This window comes from Pipistrellus hanaki (genome assembly GCF_964339955.1).
Source record: "Pipistrellus hanaki genome assembly, chromosome: 7".
NCBI lineage: Eukaryota > Metazoa > Chordata > Mammalia > Chiroptera > Vespertilionidae > Pipistrellus > Pipistrellus hanaki.
Genome location: NC_140509.1, coordinates 11,653,301 through 11,674,874, shown reverse-complemented (window position 1 = coordinate 11,674,874; position 21,574 = coordinate 11,653,301). Strand labels below are relative to the sequence as shown.

At 52.3% G+C, this 21,574-nt stretch overlaps 1 protein-coding gene across 15 annotated transcripts in view; it reads left to right on the top strand.

Moving 5' to 3' along the window:
- The window catches only part of TRERF1 (transcriptional regulating factor 1), a 216,703-nt gene that overhangs the window by 159,379 nt on the left and 35,750 nt on the right, over positions 1-21,574 (top strand). For all 15 annotated transcript variants that reach the window (XM_084890256.1, XM_084890258.1, XM_084890252.1 and 12 more), the window contains 3 exons: positions 16,648-18,323; positions 19,786-19,832; positions 20,698-20,848. In XM_084890256.1, coding sequence (XP_084746382.1) covers positions 16,908-18,323; positions 19,786-19,832; positions 20,698-20,848 — 1,614 coding nt within the window. In that variant the 5' untranslated portion in view covers positions 16,648-16,907. The remainder of the gene's footprint in view (positions 1-16,647; positions 18,324-19,785; positions 19,833-20,697; positions 20,849-21,574) is intronic.

The following is a 21,574-nucleotide window of genomic DNA, read 5'->3' as shown; positions in this document are numbered from 1 at the left end:
ACAGCAACCGGGTGGGGGCGGGGTGGAGGGCGGGGGAAGTGAGCTTGAAAGAGCCCCATCTGAGAAGGTGTAAGTTTCCTGTGAGGGTCCCATGAAGGAGGCGATGACCCCTGTGCGCACAGTGAGGGGTCGGGGAGGTTGGTTTAGGCCCAGGGGACCAAGGACGGAGGGAAAAGGAGCTGTTCCGATGTGACGGTTTCGTTGATAGAATGGAAAGGGTTTGTTTCTTTGCCTTCTGGGATGCCTTCCTGCTTGTATTTCTGGAGAACACTCAAGCCACGTAGAGGCGCTGGTCTCATCGGAGTGGCAGTGGTTTTGTGGTTTCTGGGGGTTCTCTGGCCTCTGGCTCTCGTCTCCGTCTGTCCTCTCCCCCGTCATGCGATCCTTTGGAGAACACTTCTCCCTCGGAGCTTCCCTAGTGTAGTCCCAAGCGCACTGCAGCCGGTGGGTGTGGGAGTGGCCCCCTCTGCTCAGGGTTAGGGTGGCCTCGCTTCCTCCTCTCCAGCGTCTGTGAGGCTGACGAGAGCTCTGAGGGGGTAGCAGCTTCCACCAAGAGGGCTCTCGTTTGCCCACCAGGTCAGGTAGCAGGTGTGGGCCACCACACCCCCTTCCCCCCCAGCCTGCTCGCCTGGACAGCCCTGCCTGACGAGTGTCCCAGCTCCTTAAAGAGTGCCGTTTGTGTGGGGTTTTTCTGGCAGGCAGAGAGGCAGATGTGGACAGAATCACTGCCAAGTTCCGGGAATCTGAGAGCTGGGGGCCCCCTTGAGACAGGAAAGAAAGCAGACGGTCTCCTTATCGGTGTCACGGAGGGAGTGAAATGACTCTGGCCAGGGACCTGGGGCGCCCCCTTTACACTTTCTTCTTTAGTGAAAACCACAGAGATTGTAAGCGTTAGGTGGCCACTGGATGAGGACTTCTCCTTTCCCCTCCTGGGGTCCCGGGCGCTGGAGAGCTGGGCCCCAGAGAGCAGACAGCGTCTTCGTTACCAGTCTTCGTGCCGGGCAGCGTGCCCGACCCGGCCACACTCACAGTCCCTCGTGGGCACCCCCTGAATCGCACAGGCCCCTGGCGAACCGCGGGGCTCCCTCGCCGAGGCTGACCTGCCCCAGAAACCTCCTCCACCAACGGGCAAGCCACACAGGCACCCACACTCCTGGTGTCTCTCTGCCTAGCTCCGTGTCGGCAAACTGCGGCTCACGAGCCACATGCGGCTCTTTGGCCCCTGGAGTGTGGCTCTTCCACAGAATACCACAGCCTGGGCGAGTCTATTTTGGAGAAGTGGCGTTAGAAGAAGTTTAAGTTTAAAAAATTTGGCTCTCACAAGAAATTTCAATCGTTGTCCTGTTGATAGTCGGCTCTGTTGGCTAATGAGTTTGCCGACCACTGGCCCATGCACGAAGTCACTGTTGTCTTTCCCTGGTGCCCGGGGTCTCCGTCATGGAGACCGGCAGTGTCCCCCGAGGCAGCAGGGCTTTCAGGGGGCGGGGAAAGGGGTTGTTGGTCCCAAGGGGCCCAGGCTACTGAGGCCTTCCTCTCTCCTGTGTCCACTTCTACCCGTTCCTGCCCCCAAGCTCCGTCTGCTCATTGAAATAAAGGGAGGGCTGCAGGTTTCCCTGGAAACAAGTAACCAAACTGATTCGATCACAGCTGAGTCATTGAGCCGGACCCACCCTGTTCCCAAGTCAAACCCAACCACAGGAGCCCCACCGCGCGGTGAGCCTCTGAGTCCTCGCTGAGGGCCACGCTGGTCCCGTGCCGTCTCCGGTTTGATCTTCTCCAAAAGCCTGGGCCAGAAGGTAGTGTTATTCCCCTTTTACAGATCTCAAACCTGAGGCTCAGGAAAAAGGATCGGATCGGCCTGTGGGGTCTCCCTTTGCTAGTGGAAGGTTAGGATTTGAACTCTGACCTTCCGACTCCAGAACTGGTGATCTCGGTACTTTTGTGAAGACAGTGCCTGCCACGTAACCCCGTGGTTTATCTCCAGTGACAGTTCCTAATGAGTAAAAAAAACACCATGTTCCAGATAGCTGGAGCTCAGCCCTTAATGCCTAGAACGTTTTTTGGAATAAAATACATCAGTTTCTTTTTCATAATTCCAAGTTTATGGCATATAAACTTGAACAAGCATGTCAAACTCGAAGGCTAACACGGGCCAAATAAACAAGGTTTAAGTTTATGTGGGCTGCAAAAAAAACAAAAGCGTCAATTTTTATAGAAACGTAGGTTTACTTCAGCAGAGACATGCCTAATACAAAGGGCTGAAATAAATGAGCAATCGGTAACACAAATTAATAGAACATTTAAATGAAAATTAATATTTTTTCTTGAGTTTTAACTTACCAGACACTGAGTAACTGCACAAATTAATAAGCGTAATGCAAATAAACGTACTTTTCTTGTTCTCCAAAAGGGAAATATTTCCTGTTGCGCACACCAAACAAGTCACTCCAAGACTAATGACGTGGCGATCGGCTGCTAAAATATTTGCTGCTAGTATTAGTGGAGAGAAATGGTGCGTCTGTGTGTAAGGTGCATAAAGGAAAGAAAAGCAACACGATTATAGTAATCAGTCATTAGCGAACGTTGTAGTTCATTATTTATTTATTTATTTATTTATTATTGATTTTCTTACAGAGAGGAAAGGAGAGAGATAGAGAGATAGAAACATCATCGATGAGACAGAAACATCGACCAGCTGCCTCTTGCACACCCGCTACTGGGGATGTGCCCGCAACCAATGTACATGCCCTTGGCCGGAATCGAACCTGGGACCTTTCAGTCCACAGGCCGATGCTCTATCCACTAGGCCAAACTGGCTTCGGCATGTAGTTCATTATTAATGACGGGTGGCCCGGTACACAGATTCATGCACATTGAGAGGAAATTAATTGGAAGAAAGATCTGTGTGGTAAATGTTTATTTTTAAATTGCCAGTCTGCGTCGTATGGCCGGTCGGCCAGTCCATCGGATGGACAGGGGGTCACTTAGCCTTCTGTATATACATATATAAGATTCTGTATAACAGGATATTGTAAAAATTAAGTTATGACATTTTTATTAAAATGTTTCTTACATACCATTATAGTGGCTGGACCGAAAAAATATTTGTTGTGGGCCGCATGCGGCCCCTGGGCCCTGAGTTTGACATGCGTGTGCTAGAGGGTTAAAGATTGTTAGGCCTCCGTCTTCTCTGCAGCCTCCGTCTTCCCTGTGAAGTGGCGCCGGGGCCATTCGCGGAGACAAGGCCTGTTGGCTCAGGTCACGCGTGCATGATGGTCTCTCCGCTCTGTGGCCAGCAGAGGCTGCCCCTGGTCCCCAAACTCATGGGGGGTTTGCATCAGCCAAGAGCAGCTGGGGGGTCAGGCTGGGGCTGAGCTGCCAGCCAGTTCCTCTGGGGGTTGTGAGGCCGTGAGGACATCGTGCAGCCCTGCCTTTCCGCATCCTTTCCCTCAAACCTGATGTCTCGGCGCCAGCTTTGTCAGGAAGCCCACGAGGAAGGCCTTTGGGGGGAAGGTCCTCTCACCTCAGAAAGTGTCCGCTGAGGGTCTACCCCACCCCAGCTCTGCTCTGAGCACCCCGGCGAGCCCAGCTTTCTGCCCCTGGGAGGCAGTGCCGAGTCCGCAGACACGCAGCGTGATGTGGAAGGACATCAGCGCTCTGCTGATGCCCACACACCTCGGCGATGCCCCGGGTTTGCCTCCAGACCCCGCGGCAGAGCGGATGGCACCGCGAAGCCATGCACACGGGTGCTTCCGTTTCCCAGCGCGCACAGCAGCGATGATCGCACTACACTGCAATCTGCGAAGTGCACAGGAGCATGATGTCTACAAAAAGCAACGTGCGTACCTTAACTATAAGTACTTTATTGCAAAGGAAAATGCTCGCCAGCCTCGGAGCCTTCAGCAAACGGTAATCTTTTTGTTGGTGGAGGGTCTTGCCTCGGCGTGGATGAAAAATTGATGAAAAATTAGGAGTACTTGTACTAAAGTTCCCTCGGCGCGTTCCCACACCAGCAAATCTGTCCCGCCCACCTTCTCCCTGATGATGGCGCTGACCTCCCGCAGACCCCGGCCCCTGCACCGGCTGGTGCCTGCCATACCCGCGGCTTAGATTCAGTGCCGGCATGAGTTCGGTAACCGTTACGTGAGCGGATGGCCTGTGGATGCAGAAGAGAAAGGGAAAGGCTGTTTCCAGGAAAAGGGGCCTGCACGCTCCGGAGAGAGCTTACACAGCGAGGCGCCCAGAGACATCGCTGCCACGTGGGGTGTGAGCGGGACGGTGGTGGGAACGGCCGCAGCGGGGGGAGAGCCTGAGCAGGTCAGCGGGGTGTCACCCTCATCCCGTCACCGGTCCCGGCTCCCGGCTCTCTCACAGGACGGTCCCGGAACGCGGCCGGTCGTGCGAGATGAGGGTTTTATGCATAAAAGACAAATGCGGAGTCCGTTCCGCAGCTCTGTGAGCAGAGAAAAGGCCTCCGAACATCACTGAGATGTTTGTGTTTTAAGCTAACATAAAACGTGAAGGCGTGAATGTGCCGCTTTTCAGCGGACATGCAGGTTTCCCCGCTGGTTTATTAGATCGGTGTTTTTTTTTTAAGAAGTCATAGACTCTGTGGCACGATCGTTTAGGAAAATATAAAAAGCTGTAAAACGGAACGTTCCCTTCCTGCTCTTGTTCCCATTCAGCCCAGAGACACGCCCTCCCCCTAGACAACTGCTACTGGTTTCTTGAGTCTTTCCAGGGTTTCTCTGTGCAAAATAAGCAACTATGGATACATAGCGGGTCTTCATTATTCGCGGATTCCACGTTCGCAGATCCTCCCACTCTCTAACATCCATCGGTAACCTCAGAATCGGAGCGCCTGGTGCTTTCGCTGTCCGAGGCGGCACGCAGAGCAGTGAGAGCTGGAGCCGCCTGCACCCCGCGAGGCTGACCCGAGGGGACACCCCGCCGTCAGCAAGTGTCCCTCTCACGGTCTGTGTAGTGACACGTTGGCTGTTGTTCACGTTTTTGCTGACGATCTCGCTGTTTTCAGCGGCCTCACGCGCGGTGTTGAGTGCTGTGTGAGGCTGCTGAGGGCGGGAAGGCTGTGATGTTCAGGCGTGGGTTACGGTGCTGTGGGTCAGGAGTTCACTGTGAACAAACCGACGGTGTCTACCAGCATTAAACAAGGTGTCTTTAAACAGAAGCTCACCCAGCAGGATTATGTATGGATCGGTTGGTGAAAATGTTACCACCAGGGCCCTGTGTTTCCCTAGAAGCAGTGCTGGCTAATTTAGTATTCATGGCAACTTTATAGAACATAACTACCTTGAATGAGAACCCATTATTTACATATGTGTGTGTGTGTGTGTATGTATGTATGTATGTGTGTATATATATATAGATTATTCTCATTCATTATATATACTATATATGTGTAGCATATACACTATTATATATATATAGTTGATTTACATATATAGTTTATATATAGTTGATTCTTATTATTCAGGGTAGTTACATATATATTATTTTATATATATAGTTATATATATATATACTATTGTTGATTTACATATAGTTGATTTACATACATAGTTGATTTACATATATAGTTGTTTTACATGTGGTTGATTTACATATATAGTTTATATATATAGTTGATTCACATTATTCAGGATAGTTTTATATATATACTATTTTATATATATAGTTGTATATACTATTTTTATATATATAATTATATATACTATTTTATATATATAGTTATATATAGTATTTTTGTATATAGTTGATTTACATATATAGTTTATATATATTGTTGATTCTCATTATTCAGTGTAGTTATATATATACTATTTTACATATATAGAGTTATATATATAGTTTATATATATATATATAGTTGATTCTCAATATTCAAGGTAGTTATATATATACTACTGTAATCTTGAAAAATCTTTTCACACCAGTTCATAGTTTCTGTGTTCGTTTTTAACAGCTGTATAGTATTCCATCGTGTGGTTATTCCACGGTATGTTTAGTTCATGATTCTCTTGAATCAATCCCTTACTGATAGGCATTTGAGGTATTTTCAACCTTCGGCTATTCAAACAGTGATGCAGTGTATACATCCTATGTCCATAACTCACTTGTATGGGTCCCCACTTATCAGGAAGGGGACTCTGAGCTGCTTGGTGTGCGTCCTAAAGGAGTTCTCACAGGGGCCCGTGAGGGGACCCGTCTGAGAATGTTCATCACACGTAGGCAGGTAGGAAAGTGGTTATTGTGAGGGGCACGTGAAGAGCTTGGCTCCATGCCTTGCCTGGGATTAGCGCCCCTGTGAGCCCTCATCCTTATTCCTCCTTCCGTCTGCTCAGCCGCAGGGCCGCCCAGCTCCCAGCGCAGGGCGGGTGTCTTTCCTGCGGGGCCCACCCCTCGGCACCCATCTCCACACAGGCCAGGAGGATGCCTGAGGGTGTTGGCGGCGGCATTCCTAGGCTGGCGCCCTCCCCTAACGCCCGGCCACTCCAGCTCCCTGAGAGGGGGTGGCTCCTTCTCCCCTGCTCTGCATCCTGTACACGGGGCTGGTGTTTGACAAACTCGCCGGATGCATTTCATAGACAGTGAGTGAGTCTGCTTCGGCCACACACCGCTTGTGGCACGGTGGGACAGGAGGAGAGGCAGTCACACGCGGTACTGAGACAGCGGACGCCTGTAGACCCTACATCTAGTGTTGGCTGGAAAACACAGCCCCCCAGTGACCGGCCTGGCAGAGTGATGTTTCCCACAAATAAAGGGGTGCGTGCCGGGGCCTGGGGAGCCCTCCCCGCGGGTTTGGTCCTCACAGGGTCTCCACAGTCTCTCTGCAGGGCCCCGGGTTTGTAGCAGCAAAAGGAAGTTGTTTTGGCAAGAAATTGGGACAGTGACCAGCAGGATGTGTGTCTGGAGCAAGTCCGGCCAGGTTCGGGGGCTTCCCGGGGGGCAGGTAAATGGTTCCAGAGCGGGGAGCAAACCTGGGAAAGGCAGGAGTCCCTCCTGATTCCCCGAGGCTTCTTAGTGTGCGTGTGTGTGTGTGTGTGTGTGTGTGTGTGGTTTTGTTGTGTGTTGTTTGTTTTTTTTTCAAAGATTAAGGGAGAGGGAGATAGGAAGAGACATCAATGATGAGAGAGAATCATCAATTGGCTGCCTCTTGCACGCCTCCCGCTGGGGCTCAAGCCCTCCACCAGGGCCCGTGCCCTGACGGAATCGAACCGTGACGCTCCACCACTGAGCCACACCGGCCGGGCCCTGAATGAGGAGCCCCTCTCTGAGGAAGAAGGTGCCCAAAAGTCTGAGCTCCGAGCCAGTGGGCCTGGCATATCCCGCGGATGGAGTCCCTGTTGCTGCCCCATCAGAATGCCTGGGAGACCTCCCGTCTGCCCCGCGGGCAGGAGAACCAGGCACCCGCAGACACCCGGCACAGGCAGCACCGCAGACTGCTGCCCAGCGAACCTGCTGCCCAGTAACCTGAGCTGTTTTCTGGAAAGCGGGGGTGGTTCCCCGGAGACACCCAGCCCAGCCCCGGGGCCCTGGTACCCAGGGGCTTTTGATTTCCATGTAGTCTGATTCTCCGAAGGCTGCAGACCACGCCAAGCCTTTTGCTCCACTTGGGAATTGAACCCCTGAACTCTGGGGGTGGCCCCAGGTGGCAGTGCTGGCCTCTCCCCTCCCCGGCGCCCTGCAGTAGAAGCCAGTCTAGCCCGCTGCAGGCTCTCCGCAGCTCAGCAAGCAGGTGTGGGCTTGAGGGACATCACCAGCACCCCCAGGTGCTCTGCTTGTGTTTTCTTAGGTTTATAATTCAGTCTGATGCTGGGGGGGGAGGGGGGGGGGACTAGGGGGCTAGATCTACCTGCCAGCCAGCACCCCTTCCCCTCTGTCTCCCCCTACTCTCTCCCCCTGCCCCAGAGCGTCATCAAAGCGGCTGGGGAACTCGCCCAGCCCAGCCCTGCCCTGCCCTGCCCTGCCCAGGACGGCTGCGGGGATGAACATCCTCTCTTTGGCCCAAGTCCCAAGTACTGATTCATGAGCTCTGAGCCCTATGTCCTCAGGGGCAGGCATGGAGAATCCGCCCTGCAGGCCAGACCCCTCCAGCGGGCACCCCACTGAGGCCCTCCCTGAGTTCCTACCAGACGGGGTCTGGCCACTGTGCATCCTGGTCCCTGGCTGGAGTGAGTCCCCCCGCCTACAAGACCCTCCTCCAGCCCTTCCGTGTGAAATGTCTTGGGATCTTCAGGAAGCCTTCCCCTGCGCCCCCAGACCATGAGCTTGGAGACACAGGATCGCGGGCTTTGTCACCCCTGCAGCGCCCTGGCACAGCGGGTCCGCAGTGTGAGTCTAGGAAAGACAGGACAGGGCACGGATGCCCGGCTCCGGGCCCTGAGGGCACTGGCCATGATCTAGTCAAATGTGGCACAAATCCAGTTGCTGGTGGATCCTGAGATTCTCCTGCAGTAGCAGCTCCTCCTGAAGAGGAACCTGTGACTGTGAAGTGGCCAGGGTTTGGGTTACCCCGAAACTCGTGTGTGCATTGTTCAGGTGTCTCCCTGCCTTGCTCCTCTCTGCAAACCTCTTGTCAGCCTCAGCTCTCCAATGCCCCTCTCACCGCACACGCTTCAGAATCAGTGCCACGTCCCACGTGTGGAAGGGGGCGGTGTGAAAAACTATATCCAGGAGTATGTCGACAAGGCCCCCTCAGACCATGGCTCCTCCTCCAGGAAGCCCCCCAAGACTCCTACAGTCTCTGCTTCTCTCCCCATGTCCTCAGCCTCCACCCGCCGTGCCAGCGAGGAGGGGCGAGGGGCGGCATGTGGCAGTCACCAGGGAAGACGGTGTTCATTCCCGGGTAGAGAGGACTGCTCGCGAGGGGAGAGCACAGCGACAGTGAGGACCAGGGGCTTGCCACCAGGAAGTGAAATGGCGTCACTCTTCACTTCCTGATGGAGAACAGGCCCCTGGAGGAGAAGTCCACAGGGCCCCCTCTCGGCGGGTTCTCAGACCCCCTCCTCATCCCCGGGCTTGGAGGGAGTGGTGGATGCCACAGGATGAGGCTGAAGGTCGGAGAAACTGATGCCCCTTGCTGCCCAAAGGAAGCCTTGAAATTGCCCCCGAAGCCTGGCCGGTGTGGTTCAGTGGTTGAGCGCCGACCTATGAACCAGGAGGTCATGGTTTGATTCCCGGTTAGGTCTAGTACTCTGGTTGCAGGCTCCATCCCCAGTGTGGGGCATGCAGGAGGCAGCCTATCCATGATTCTCTCTCATCATTGATGTCTCCATCTCTCTCTCCCTCTCCCTTCCTCTCTGAAATCAGTTAAAAATAAAAAATAAAAACAGAGCGAGAGTCCTCATGAAAGGGGCACAGGGAGCAGCCGGGCCACGAAGGAGCCAGGCTCAGCCATCCCTGCGTGGAGGGAGGCTCTGGCGCCGACGGCTGCTGCTGGCAGAGCTCCGGCCTGGTAATTGGGTTACTGGATTATAAACCGCCCGCTGGCTTCACTGAGCAGGTTAATCAGAAAGCATGTAGAACAACATTCTTGCTCCAGAGGAGACCGCGAACCGTGAACCCGTGTCTTGGAGAAGGGCCTCGGCTTCCGCCTCCCTCGGGGAGCTGGGGAGAGAGAGATGGTGTAAAAGACTCCCAGCCCTAGCCAGTTTGGCCCAGTGGAGAGAGCATCAGCCTGTGGACTGAAGGGTCCTGGGTTTGATTCCCGTGAGGGGCACATGCCCAGTTGCGGGCTCCGTCCCCAGTAGGGGGTGGCAGGAGGCAGCCAATCAATGGTTCTCTCTCATCATGGATGTTTCTATCTCTCTCTCCTACTCCCTTCCCCTCTTAAATATATATATTCATATATATTTTTAAAAAGACTCCAGAGGCACCCAAGGTCAGCCCCCGGACAGACCTGCGAGGAAGGCTGCTGCCAAACCCAGGCAAAGTTATTTGGGGAGTTGTGCTTACAGCCTCTGAATGACAGCCCAGAGTCGGAAAAGGAAAATCATTTTGGTTTTTCTTCCTCAAACAAGCGGTGGTGGTCTGGCCGGAGCAGGGTGTTACCCCTTCCGAATTGTAAGCAAACAAGTCCTGCCGAGACCTTGGCCAAAATCAACTTCCTCTCTTTCTCTCTCTTTCTGGTTCAAAGGATGGCCCTTTGGACGGTCTCCTCCTGGCAGCCTGTGCTCCGTCTCCTGGTGCCCCGGGAAGGGGGGAGACAGGGATGGGGGGGTGGGGGGGTGAGGGCAGAGGGACCTCCGTGCGCTGGGAACAGGGGGCAGCAAACTGGCTCTGGCCCAATCCCGCCCAGGCCTGTTCTCGTACAGTCTGTGAGCTAAGGAGTGTTCTTGCATTTTTAAATGGATGAAGAAAAGTCAAAAGAAGAACACTCTTTTTCGCCACGTGGAACTATATAAAATTTGCATTTCCGTGTCCATAGATACAGTTGCATGGGAATGCAGCCTTTCCCGTCATGTACATGGTCTGCAGGGGCTGCTTTCCCACTGCCACCGCAGGGTCGTGGCAGAGGTCCGATGGACACAAAAGCCCCATGCTGGAAGTCTGCCTGCTTTATTTTTTTTTAATAATATATTTTTATTGATTTCAGAGAGGAAGGGGGAGGGAGAGAGAGAAACACCAATGATGAGAGAGAATCATTGCTTGGCTGCCTCTTGCACGCCCCCTACTGGGGGTCGAGCCCAGAACCCAGGCATGTGTCCTTGACAGGAACCGAACCTGGGACCCTTCAGTCTGCAGGCCAATTCTCTATCCACTGCTCTATCCACCGAGCCAGATCAGTTAGGGCAGTCTGCCTGCTTTAGGGCACTGCCCGAAACAGAGCGGAGCAGCCTCCAGGCCTCGGACCTGGTCAGGAGCCCGGGACCTGGGGGCAAAGTACCCGTTCCCGCTCCCTTTTGCCCAGCTCCGCATTTCCATTCAGCGCGTGTTTGCCGGGCATCCGCTGTGTAGTCACTGGGGACAGACAGGTAGGATGCTGCTCCTGCCTTGGAATGACAGGACAGCTAGAGGGGAGAAGGACACAGAAGCGGGAAGCAGGTCATTTTTCGGAGGGCGTGTAGGGTAAGGTGACCAGACTTCCCGCTTTTGGCGGAACAGTCCCGATTCTCTCTCATCGATGTTTCTAACTCTCTGGCCCTCTCTCTTCCTCTCTGTAAAAAAATCAATAAAATATATTTTTAAAAAAAAAAAAAAAAAAAAAGAATAGTTCTAAAGCTCAGAACACAGCGTGGTCCGTCTTGCCCAGAAGTTAGGAGCACTTCCAAAGCAGGCACGCCAACAGAAGTAAAGTCCTTGAGCTTCCATTCTGCCCCCAGGGACAGGGAGGAGGGACACGAAATCAGAGCACGGTCCGAGTCTGGTGAGTCTCAACAAGTTACCCTTCCGGGAAGAGGTGGCTTGGTACAAGGCTTCCGAGAAAGGTGACGGGGCAGAGGGTAAGCCTGGCCGGGCACTGTGACATCTCCAGGCCCGTGCCACAGGATGACCCTGATGGGCGTCATTAGAAGGCTCCCATCACTTATTCCCACCAGATAGATCCAGCCTGGTCCTCGGTGTGTTCCTGACCAGGACATGGTGCCCCAGCATGGCCCCCTGCACCTGACTCCATGCCTTCGTGCCTGCTGTCCCCTCGCTTGGCATACCCTTCCTGGTCCTCTCACCTCTGTAAGCCCTACTTGTCCATCAGGACCGGAATGAAATTCTCCAAGGAAACGTACCATCCACTCAGCCTGCACGGAGTGTCTTTTTCTTCTATTCCTATCCATTCATTGGGACTCCTGATCACCTTATTTTTTCCATTCATCAACAGGTAGCCCCTACTTGGAGAGGCTACAAAGGGCTGGGCTTGGGAATAGGATCCTAGACAATAACAGATGGGATCCCTGCTCCAGTACAGAAAGATCCATGAATCAAATGATCGCTCTGGTGGGAGCACAATTACAAACTGAGAAGAGTGGCCGAAGGAAAAGAAGATGGTTTTAGAGAACACATAAGCAAGGCCCCTGATGCAGCCTTGCGGGTGGGGGTGAGGATCTGGGTAGACTTTCTGAGAAAGTATAGTTTGAGCTGAGATCTGAAGAATGCTCAGGACTTGGATAGATGAAGCGGGGGTGTCTCATAATTGGGGGAACCAGCATGTGCAAAGTTCTTACCATGGGAGGCAGCTTGGCAGGTTCAGGGAACGGAGAGAAGACTGGAACGGCCAGCGGGGAGGGATGGGAAGTTTGTAAAGAACGGAAGCGGAAACCCAGCCAGAGGTGCTCAGTGGTTGAACGTCGACCAATGAACCAAAAGATCACGGTTCGATTCCCGGTCGGGACACATGCCTGAGTTGCAGGCTCAATCCCCAGTGGGGGACGTGCAGGAGGCAACTGATCAATGATTCTCTCTCATCATTGATGTTTGTATCTCTCTCTTCCTCTCCCTTTCTCTTTCTAAAAATCAATGAAAACTTGTCCAAAGAAAGAAAAGAAAAGAGGAGGGATTCATTGTGAGGCTGGGGACCTTAACGTTCTTGACCTGAGAGCGCTAGGATGCTGGGATGGGGTTAAGCAGTGGCCTGACGGGGTCAGAGTCGGGTTCTGAAAGTCCATTCTGCTGCTGTTACCTGGAGACTGGGCAGACAAGGAGACTAGATGGAAGGCGGTTGAAATCGTCCAGAAGATGAACACTATGTCTTGGACTAAGGTGATTGTAGTGTAACCAGAGAAACGGTGGATGGAGTTAAAAAAAAAAAAAAATATGGGGAGGTGAGTTGATAGGTCAGTTAAGGGGGAGGGAGGAGTCCAGGGTGAGACTTTGGACGAGTGTCCACTTTGGAGGAGATGCTGTTGAGTTTGCCTCTGAACCTGGAAGTAGTGATGAGGAGAAGCCTTGGGAATAGGATCCTAGACAATCGGGACCTCAGCCCTCTGAACTGGGGGAGTCATTGGGTGTCACGGGTATGTGTGGTGGGTGCAGATGTCAAGGGAGAGAGCATGTGTGAGAAAAGGAGGGGTGTCTCCTCAGCCTGGGTCTTCAGCCCCTGAAGGGCGGGGCACTTGGAGGAAGGACAGTCCCATCCCACTGCTGGCATGGGGGATGTTTCCTTTCTCATCTCTTCCTGCTCACCACGTTCAGGTCTTCACTGTGTCTGACCTGGATGCAGCCAGAGCCTGCTAACCCACTGCTTCCCAGATTTCAGTATGCACACTAGCAACGTGGGGGTCTTGATCAAATGCAGCTTCTCGCCGAAACCGGTTTGGCTCAGTGGATAGAGCGTCGGCCTGCGGACTGAAAGGTCCCAGGTTGGATTCCGGTCAAGGGCATGTACCTCGGTTGCACATTCCCAGTAGGGGGTGTGGAAGAGGCAGCTGAACGATGATTCTCTCTCATCAATGTTTCTAACTCTCTATCCCTCTCTCTTCCTCTCTGTGAAAAAATCAATAAAATATATATTTTTTAAAAATGCAGCTCTGGTGAATAGCTCTGGGCTGAAGCTCCCAGTGACACGGCCCACACTGAGCAGTGAGGAGCCAGGTCTCCCTGCTCCTGACGCCCCTGCCCTTACACCAGAAGCCCCTGCCTCTGCTCATAAGCCTTCAGTAGCCATTCCCTGCTCACGCATACCTTCCCATCTCTTCCCTTCATCCACCCTTCATTCCGCCAAACCAAAGCCCTCACTCTGAACTCGTCCGTCTCCTTTTTGTTAGAAGGGCCAGAGGTCAACGGAGGCTGCCTGCAGTCGGAGGGTTTTCTGCCTGAAATCCCCGTCAAAGGATTTTGTTAAACTACATACCCCCTCACCCATCTTCAAGCTTACATCTACATTTTAATCATACAGTTGTAGAAGGTGCAATTCCCAGTATGTGACAAGCATTGGTATTTTTAAGTGAAACTATTACATCACCGTTTGCAACTTATCCAGTAAAATCTAAACACCCTAGCAATCTGATACCTACCATTACCCATTTTAAAAATGCATGAACACACTCTTTGTTAATAGTATTCCTTTTCTCCTTGAAATTTCATTTCTGTTTCACTTCCCCCATGGAATTTTATCCTAATGTAATATATGTAATATATTTTTATGCTTAAAGTTCTTTCATTTGTTTCCCTATCGTATTTCTCTGTAACAATTTTATATGAAGTTAAAAGTTTTTTAATTTCCTGAAATCATAAAGCTCTAAGTATTAACATTTTCTTCTAGTTTGAGTTATTGTTACAATTATTAATGGTGTATAGTTGATCAAAACGACACAAATGTATTACTCGTTTCAATAAATAATTGATAAGCATAAAAACTAAAATTATATTGGAAACGCATCTCTTAGTGAGATGGTGATTTTTTAAAATAACTGTTTTATTCCACGAATATTTTGAATTTAATTGTATTAAATGCTAACAGAAGTACATGGAACAGGTAATGCAGCGGGTTCTAAGGGCAGGAACATGTTTTAGGAGTGGTTGTTAGGGTCGGAGTTGCGGAATGTGCCGCAGTAGGCCATGGAAGGAAAGAATGAAAGAACAATCCAGAGAGAGGGAGCAGCCTGGTAGAGCAAGGGCCTAAGGTGGGCAAGATAGTAGGAGAGTTTAGACCATCGTGACACAAAATAAATTCCTTTTAATGCTTTTTTTTTTTTTTTATTGACCTCAATATACACACATGTATGTGACCAGGTCGGAGTATGCTGTTCGGGTTATCCCAGGGTGAGCACCCCATGTGGTTACCACCCAGGTCCCGAAATAGAATATTGCTGGTTCTGGGCTATTTCTTCAACTTGTTTATTTATCCAAAGAAGAATATTGTTTTATTGCATGAGACAGGGGACAAGGATCAGCACCGATTGTCTTTCCATTTTTTATTTATATGCACTGAAAACCTACGTTCATATCAACTCGTAGATAGAAATAAAGCTTGGAGCCCTAACCAGTTTTGCTCAGTGGATAGAGCATCAGCCTGCGGACTAAAGGGTTCTGGGTTCAATTCCGGTCAGGGGTATGTACCTTGGTTGCAGGCACATCCCCAGTGGGGAGTGTGCAGAGGCAGCTGATCGATGTTTCTCTGTCATCGATGTTTCTAGCTCTCTATCCCTCTCCCTTCCTCTGTAAAAAAAAAAAAAAAAAACAATAAATTTTTTTTTTTTTTTAAAGAGAAAAGAAAGAAAGCTTGGATAAAGCAGGGTCACTCCGTTCTTGATCTGCTCCTGAATTATATGCCAAAAATCACATAGTGATCACTGACAATTTCATTTTAATTACTTCTGTTTGGCCTTCCAAATAAAAAAGGAATTGGAGACCACCCAGCACGAAAAAATAATATATTAACCAGCTTGGATCAGAGTTGCTTGCTTTCTCAAGTTTCTGAGTGTCTTCTTGTGTGGTGGCCAGGAGCTTCATCCCTAGGCAGTGAACTCCGCTGAGACTCGGCTGGGAGGGTAATGCCTTTCTCTTGTGAAGGAGGAGGGCTGCTGTGAAAGAGCAGGTACGAAAGGACAGCCCGCATTCCTGTCAGCCATCGTTCTCGAAGAGTTTCTATGGACATGGAAGATCTGGAAATTGATTCTCTGAAAACCTGGAGGGCGTGTGTAGCTTATAAAGTCTTCGTTTACTTCCAGGGGTTTGCATACCCCAGTTTGAAGTTCACGAAAGAACCTGTACGGACTCAAACCAGACTAGACCAGCCTATCACGTTTCCTAGTTCGTGTTTCTAAGAGAGGGAATCTACTGGGCCAGACTGGTGTCTGTGCCAGGCCACATCCTAGGCTTCGGAAGCAGGAACGCTGTTGACCTCACAGGCAAACGAATGAGGGCAGTACTCTCACAAGTACTCTCCCCAGCTCTGTTCTGCTGGAAATACGCTCTCCAGTCTGTGAGGTCCCACACTGTGATTTTTAAGAAAATATATTTTATTGATTTTTTTCAGAGAGGAAGAGAGGGGGATAGAGAGTTAGAAACATCATTGAGAGAGAATCATTGATCAGCTGCCTCTTGCACACCCCCCACTGGGGATGTGCCTGCAACCAAGGTACATGCCCCCGACCGGAATCGAACCCGGGGATCCTTCAGTCTGCAGGCGGACGCTCTATCCACTGAGCCAAACCGGTTTTGGCCCACATTGTGATTTTTACCTTTGACGTACATGCGTCTCTTTCCTTCTTGTATTACAGGTGCTTATTCATGGACCCATCACCTTTTCTAACTATAAGCTCCTCAAGAGCTGGCCTAGCTCTTAATCATTTCCTAGCATTGTGCCTTACCCTGAGGAGGTGTCTAATGAGTATTTGTTGAGCAGATAAATGGATTCATGCATGTCTTAAACTTCTTCGCATCTCCCACACGGCATAGAATAATGCTGGGATTTCCATAGCAGGGTCCCAGAAGAATTTATGATGAATTAATTACTCGGTGAGCAAAACAATGAATTAACAGATCAATAAACTAATGAGCCACGGGGTAGTGAACGGCTTCAAAGTGAGGGTCAAGGTGTGCAGAACCAGTGGAAAGGGTGTGGTGTGTAGGACACTGCCTCTAGCCGAGTCTCCTGTTTTTCTTTATTTCTATAACTGGTCATGGTCGGTATAATTGCTCGTTGTAAGACATCCCGTAAATCCTTCCCTGTTCTTGGCCTCTGTCTTGCAGGTGTGAGCGGCATCTCTTCACCACAGTGGTGTTCGGTCCATACCTAAGCCCGGGCAGGGATGTGAAAGCCCCCACTCTGCACATGAGTGGTGCCGGTCAACGGGAACGCCTGGCTCCAGCCACGGACACACACATGTCAGCCGTGGAGTAGTGTGGACGCTTTCTCGAACCTTCTCAGGGTTTCTGTCCTTTTGGGTTTGTTTCACTGACCTTTTTTTTTATGGTTTTGTGGCTGGACATTCACCACCGAGGCGGGAACCATGGGGGATCAGCAGCTGTACAAGACCAACCACGTGACCCACAGCAGTGAGAACCTGTTCTACCAACAGCCACCACTCGGCGTCCACGGCGGGCTGAACCACAACTATGGGAATACAGTCACGGGGGCCGGCATGGATGCCCCTCAGGCATCACCCATTTCCCCCCACTTCCCTCAAGATACTCGGGATGGGCTAGGCTTGCCTGTTGGCTCCAAAAACCTTGGCCAAGTGGATACCTCGAGGCAGGGAGGCTGGGGTGGCCACGCAGGGCCTGGAAACCACGTCCAGCTCCGTGGCAACCTGACCAACTCAAACATGATGTGGGGGGCACCAGCCCAGGCTGAGCCCACCGAGGGCTACCAGTACACCTACTCCCAGGCCAGCGAGATCCGGACCCAGAAGCTCACCAGCGGTGTCCTGCACAAGCTAGACTCTTTCACCCAGGTGTTTGCCAACCAAAACCTGCGGATCCAGGTCAACAATATGGCCCAGGTGCTGCACACTCAGTCGGCAGTGATGGATGGAACCCCCGACAGTGCCCTCCGCCAGCTGCTGTCCCAGAAGCCCATGGAGCCCCCAGCGCCGTCTGTCCCTTCCCGCTACCAGCAGCTGCCCCAGCAGCCTCACCCCGGTTTCACTGGCGGGCTGTCCAAACCAGCTCTCCAGGTCGGACAGCTCCCTAGCCAAGGGCACCTGTACTATGACTACCAGCAGCCCCTGGCTCAGATGCCAGTGCAGGGGGCGCAGCCGCTGCAGGGCCCACAGATGCTGTCCCAGCACATGCAGCAGATGCAGCAGCACCAGTATTACCCGCAGCAGCAGCAGCAGCAGCAGCAAGCTGGGCAGCAGCGTATGTCCATGCAGGAAATGCAGCAGCAGCAACAGCAGATTCGCCCGTCACAGCTCCAGCCGCAGCAGCAGCAGCAGCGGCAGGGCTCAATGCAGATACCTCAGTATTATCAGTCCCCACCCATGATGCAGCACTTGCAAGAGCAGCAGCCGCCACAGATGCACCTGCAGCCCCCTTCTTACCACAGGGACCCCCACCAGTACACCCCGGAGCAGGCACACGCTGTGCAGCTGATCCAGCTGGGCTCCATGCCCCAGTACTACTACCAGGAGCCCCAGCAACCCTACAGCCACCCCCTCTACCAGCAGAGCCACCTGTCCCAGCACCAGCAGCGCGAGGACAGTCAGCCCAAGACGTACCCGGGTGAGAGGCAGGCGCAGGCCATGCTGAGCTCCCATACGGACCTGGGGGCATCTGACACAGGAATGGGAGACCCGGCCAGCTTGGACCTGAACCGGGTCAGCGGTGCCCTCCCCCACCGGCCGCTCCTGTCCCCCAGCGGGATCCATCTCAACAACGTGGGGCCTCCGCACCAGCAGCTGTCTCCCAGCGCCATGTGGCCCCAGGTATTCTCCCCGTGGAAGTTTTTCCCGGCTTCTCCGCTCCAGGGCCGAGTCTACACAGGGCCCAGTCCTCTCTCCCAACCCCTTCAACCCTTTGGCTCTATTCATTCCACACACCTTAGCCTGCCTGTGTTACCTGTGCCAGCCACTTCTCTGTCCGGTACTTGGAATACAGAATCAGGTCTGACCCGGTCCTTTGCCTGTAAAACCTTCTAATCTCATTAAGAAAATGGCCAAAATACCACATCCGGTCCTGAAGGATGTATGTGATGACGAAGGCCTTGAGTCACGTGCCCTGGGGACCACGTGGTGGGAGTGTGGCTCCCCTTGGATCTGTCATTGGGGCGGTCCTGTGAAATTGTCCCCCTGTTGGGAGGAAGATCATGTTATGATAGCACTTCTCCAAGTATATTGTTCAGAATAGGAGTTCCATAGACTGTTCGCTGTTGAATGGATATTGCTGGGGCCAGGGGAGGGCTGGGTTCTGTGGGTAAATAAGTTTGAGGTTTCTTAAAGTGAAACAGGTTGCAATGCTGCAGGGCTTCTCGGTACCTCTAAGGTACTGATGTGCACGGTGACCCTCCCAAAGGGGTGCTGCCTATGGTTACAGAGATGAACCCTTAGCGGCCCCACAGGACCCAGGCAGGTAACGTGAATGAGGAAAATGGCCTGGGATGAGACCAGAGGCAGAGAGGTGACTGCAGGGGCCTAGAGAGCATGTGCCCCCTCTAATGGCATTCTTACTCAATATTTTACCGAACAGTCTGGCCAGGCAGAACATGTCCGCTGGCCAGACCTAGCCTGGAGGCCACAGTTATTAAACCTTGCTTGTTTCCCAAATGTATTTGACCGCAAAGCAGCCAGCTGTGTGCTGGGTATTGCTCATGGGTTAGCATAGTCCAAGTGCCACACTCGTATGACCGTGCGGTCGGGGAGGAGAGGGCCGTGATGAGGACAGGCTAGGCGGAGAGGGGCGTCTGACGGAGGTTGAAGGCCAGAGGTGAGCTCGCCTTGATTCTGTGTAGTCGGGGGCTCGGGCCCAGCAGTAACTGAGAGCCTTTGTGATAGAAGAATAAGATGACATGGTCAAGGCGGGAAAGAATTTCAGCAGCAGGTCTCGGATGTGGCTTCATACAGCCCTCCATTCTGTGTCTCTCCCGGGAATGGGGCCTGGCTGTGCACAGTCGGGAGTTGAGTCCTGCTGGGCTGTGGCTGGTGGCAGCTCCTAGAGTGGGCGTGGTTAGGGAGCAGTCCCAGGAAGGAAGCCTCCGGAGTGGAAGAGTGCCGAGTGAGCAGCTGTGAGCACGGCCAGTGCCAGGTGGAGAGCGGGCAGTGCCAGGCAGAGAGCAGGCAGAGTCCGGGAAGTACGGCCCCGGGGTTCCCCTGCTCAAGGACTCCTCCCGTCAAAAACTCTTTTGTTTTTTTTCTTTTCTTTCTTTCGGTGTCCTGCATGGCTCAACATTAGATGCACCTACCGGATGGCAGAGCCCAGACAGGGTCCCCTGAGTCAAGGTAGGATGGATGTGAGATGGCTCGTTGGCATTTTGGGAGACTGGGGGGGTTTTCCTGCATTGCCCCTCATGATTCATTTCCAAATTCAAAGTCAATTCCTCCGAGAAGTTTCTAGGGATAAGTAATAGCAGCGGTAGAGCACTGACTATGTGCTAGGCACTCTATATTCTGCGTGATCAGGTAACCCAGGGCGGGTGGGCGTGATTCCCATGTGCCTAGATAGATCAAGCATGCAACCACGGCTGGCTATTATTTTACAAACGTGAAAACTGAGGCTCAGAGAGCTTAAAGGTGCACATCAGGTAAACAGCAAAGCTTGTGTTCTGTCTGCTGTCCATTCATTCCGTCCGTGAGTATGCATTGAGTACCTGCTGTGTGCCAGACATGGAGCTAAGCTTTGAGAATACCACCGTGAATAGGTGACTCGTTTCCTCCCCTCGTGGGCATGGTAAACAAAGACTTAGCCAGAACCCGATGAAGCACTAAAATGTGCAGTCTGAAAGCTGAAGCAGAGGCTGTGTCTCTGAGGGAAGGTTCTGGAAGAAGTGAGCCGGCTGACCCTAGAAAGGTACTAAGCCACTGTAGGTGGGAAAAAACTAGCATCTGAGGCCTGGGATGAAGAAGAGCATTTTCTTCAACTATTGCATGACTCTGAACAAGCCCTTCCCCACGCGTGAGCCTGTTTTCCATCCGCACATTCGGCGTGGCTCTCTGAAGAGTACTGGGGAGATGCAGTTGGGGCCTTGGTTATGGGAGCACTGAGTGAATAAAATGGGTTTGTGGTCGGGTGTGAGGTCCTGAGGTAAATCAGTTCCCCTTCCTCACGTACGTGTCGTGTCCCCTGGGTGTCCCTCCCCCGGAGCAGCGGCCAGCCGAAAGCAGTGTTCGGGGACCAGATGGACACCAAGAGCAAGCTGACCTGCTCCATCTGCCTGAAGGAGTTCAAGAGCCTGCCCGCCCTGAACGGCCACATGCGGTCCCACGGGGGCATGAGGGCCTCCCCCAGCATCAAACAGGTTAGCCCGTGCCAGCCCGCCCTTCCCCGGCCGTGTGCTGCTTGCTTTGCTTTGCTGCCGTCAGAATGAGGTGAGCCCCGTGTGGGCACCTGGGGAGGCACAGTGCCTTCCTAACGGGAAGGCCTAAGCTTAGCCTAAGCTTAGCCACGGGTGCAGCAGCCCGCACACCCACCGGCCCACCGGCCCCGTGAGTGAGGCCCCAATCAGAAGGGCCGGAAGCCAGCCTCCCAGCCAAGAAAACATGTAATATTATTTTTAATGTCTGCTTAAAGCAGCCAAGACCAAGGTCACGTGGGCCTTCCAGATCAGTAGTCGATGGCCAGCATGTGGCCACCAGGCTGGCAGCCAGCTTCTTCTGTTCTCCAATGCAACAGTGTAGGACTCGAGCATCCAAAGGTCTTTAAATACCTTCAGGATTATCCCGGTAGGATATCCATGTCGTGACCCATCCAAGCAGCTTTAGGGTTAGACTAAAATTCAAAGAATTTCTCAATTCTTTGAGCATTGTGGAGGGATTGACCGCCTGTTCATCAGAGTTTTGCATTACCCAGTGCACTCCACCTCCCGACCTTGCCGGATAAAAGCTCTGTCTTTCATTTAACAGAGGAGTAAACTGAGGCCCATAGAATGAGTTCAAAGGTCCTACACAAGAGGGTGTGTTGTTGTTGTTTTTGCCTGATTGCAAATCCATATCCTTTTCTTTAAAAGCAGTGACAAACACCAAAA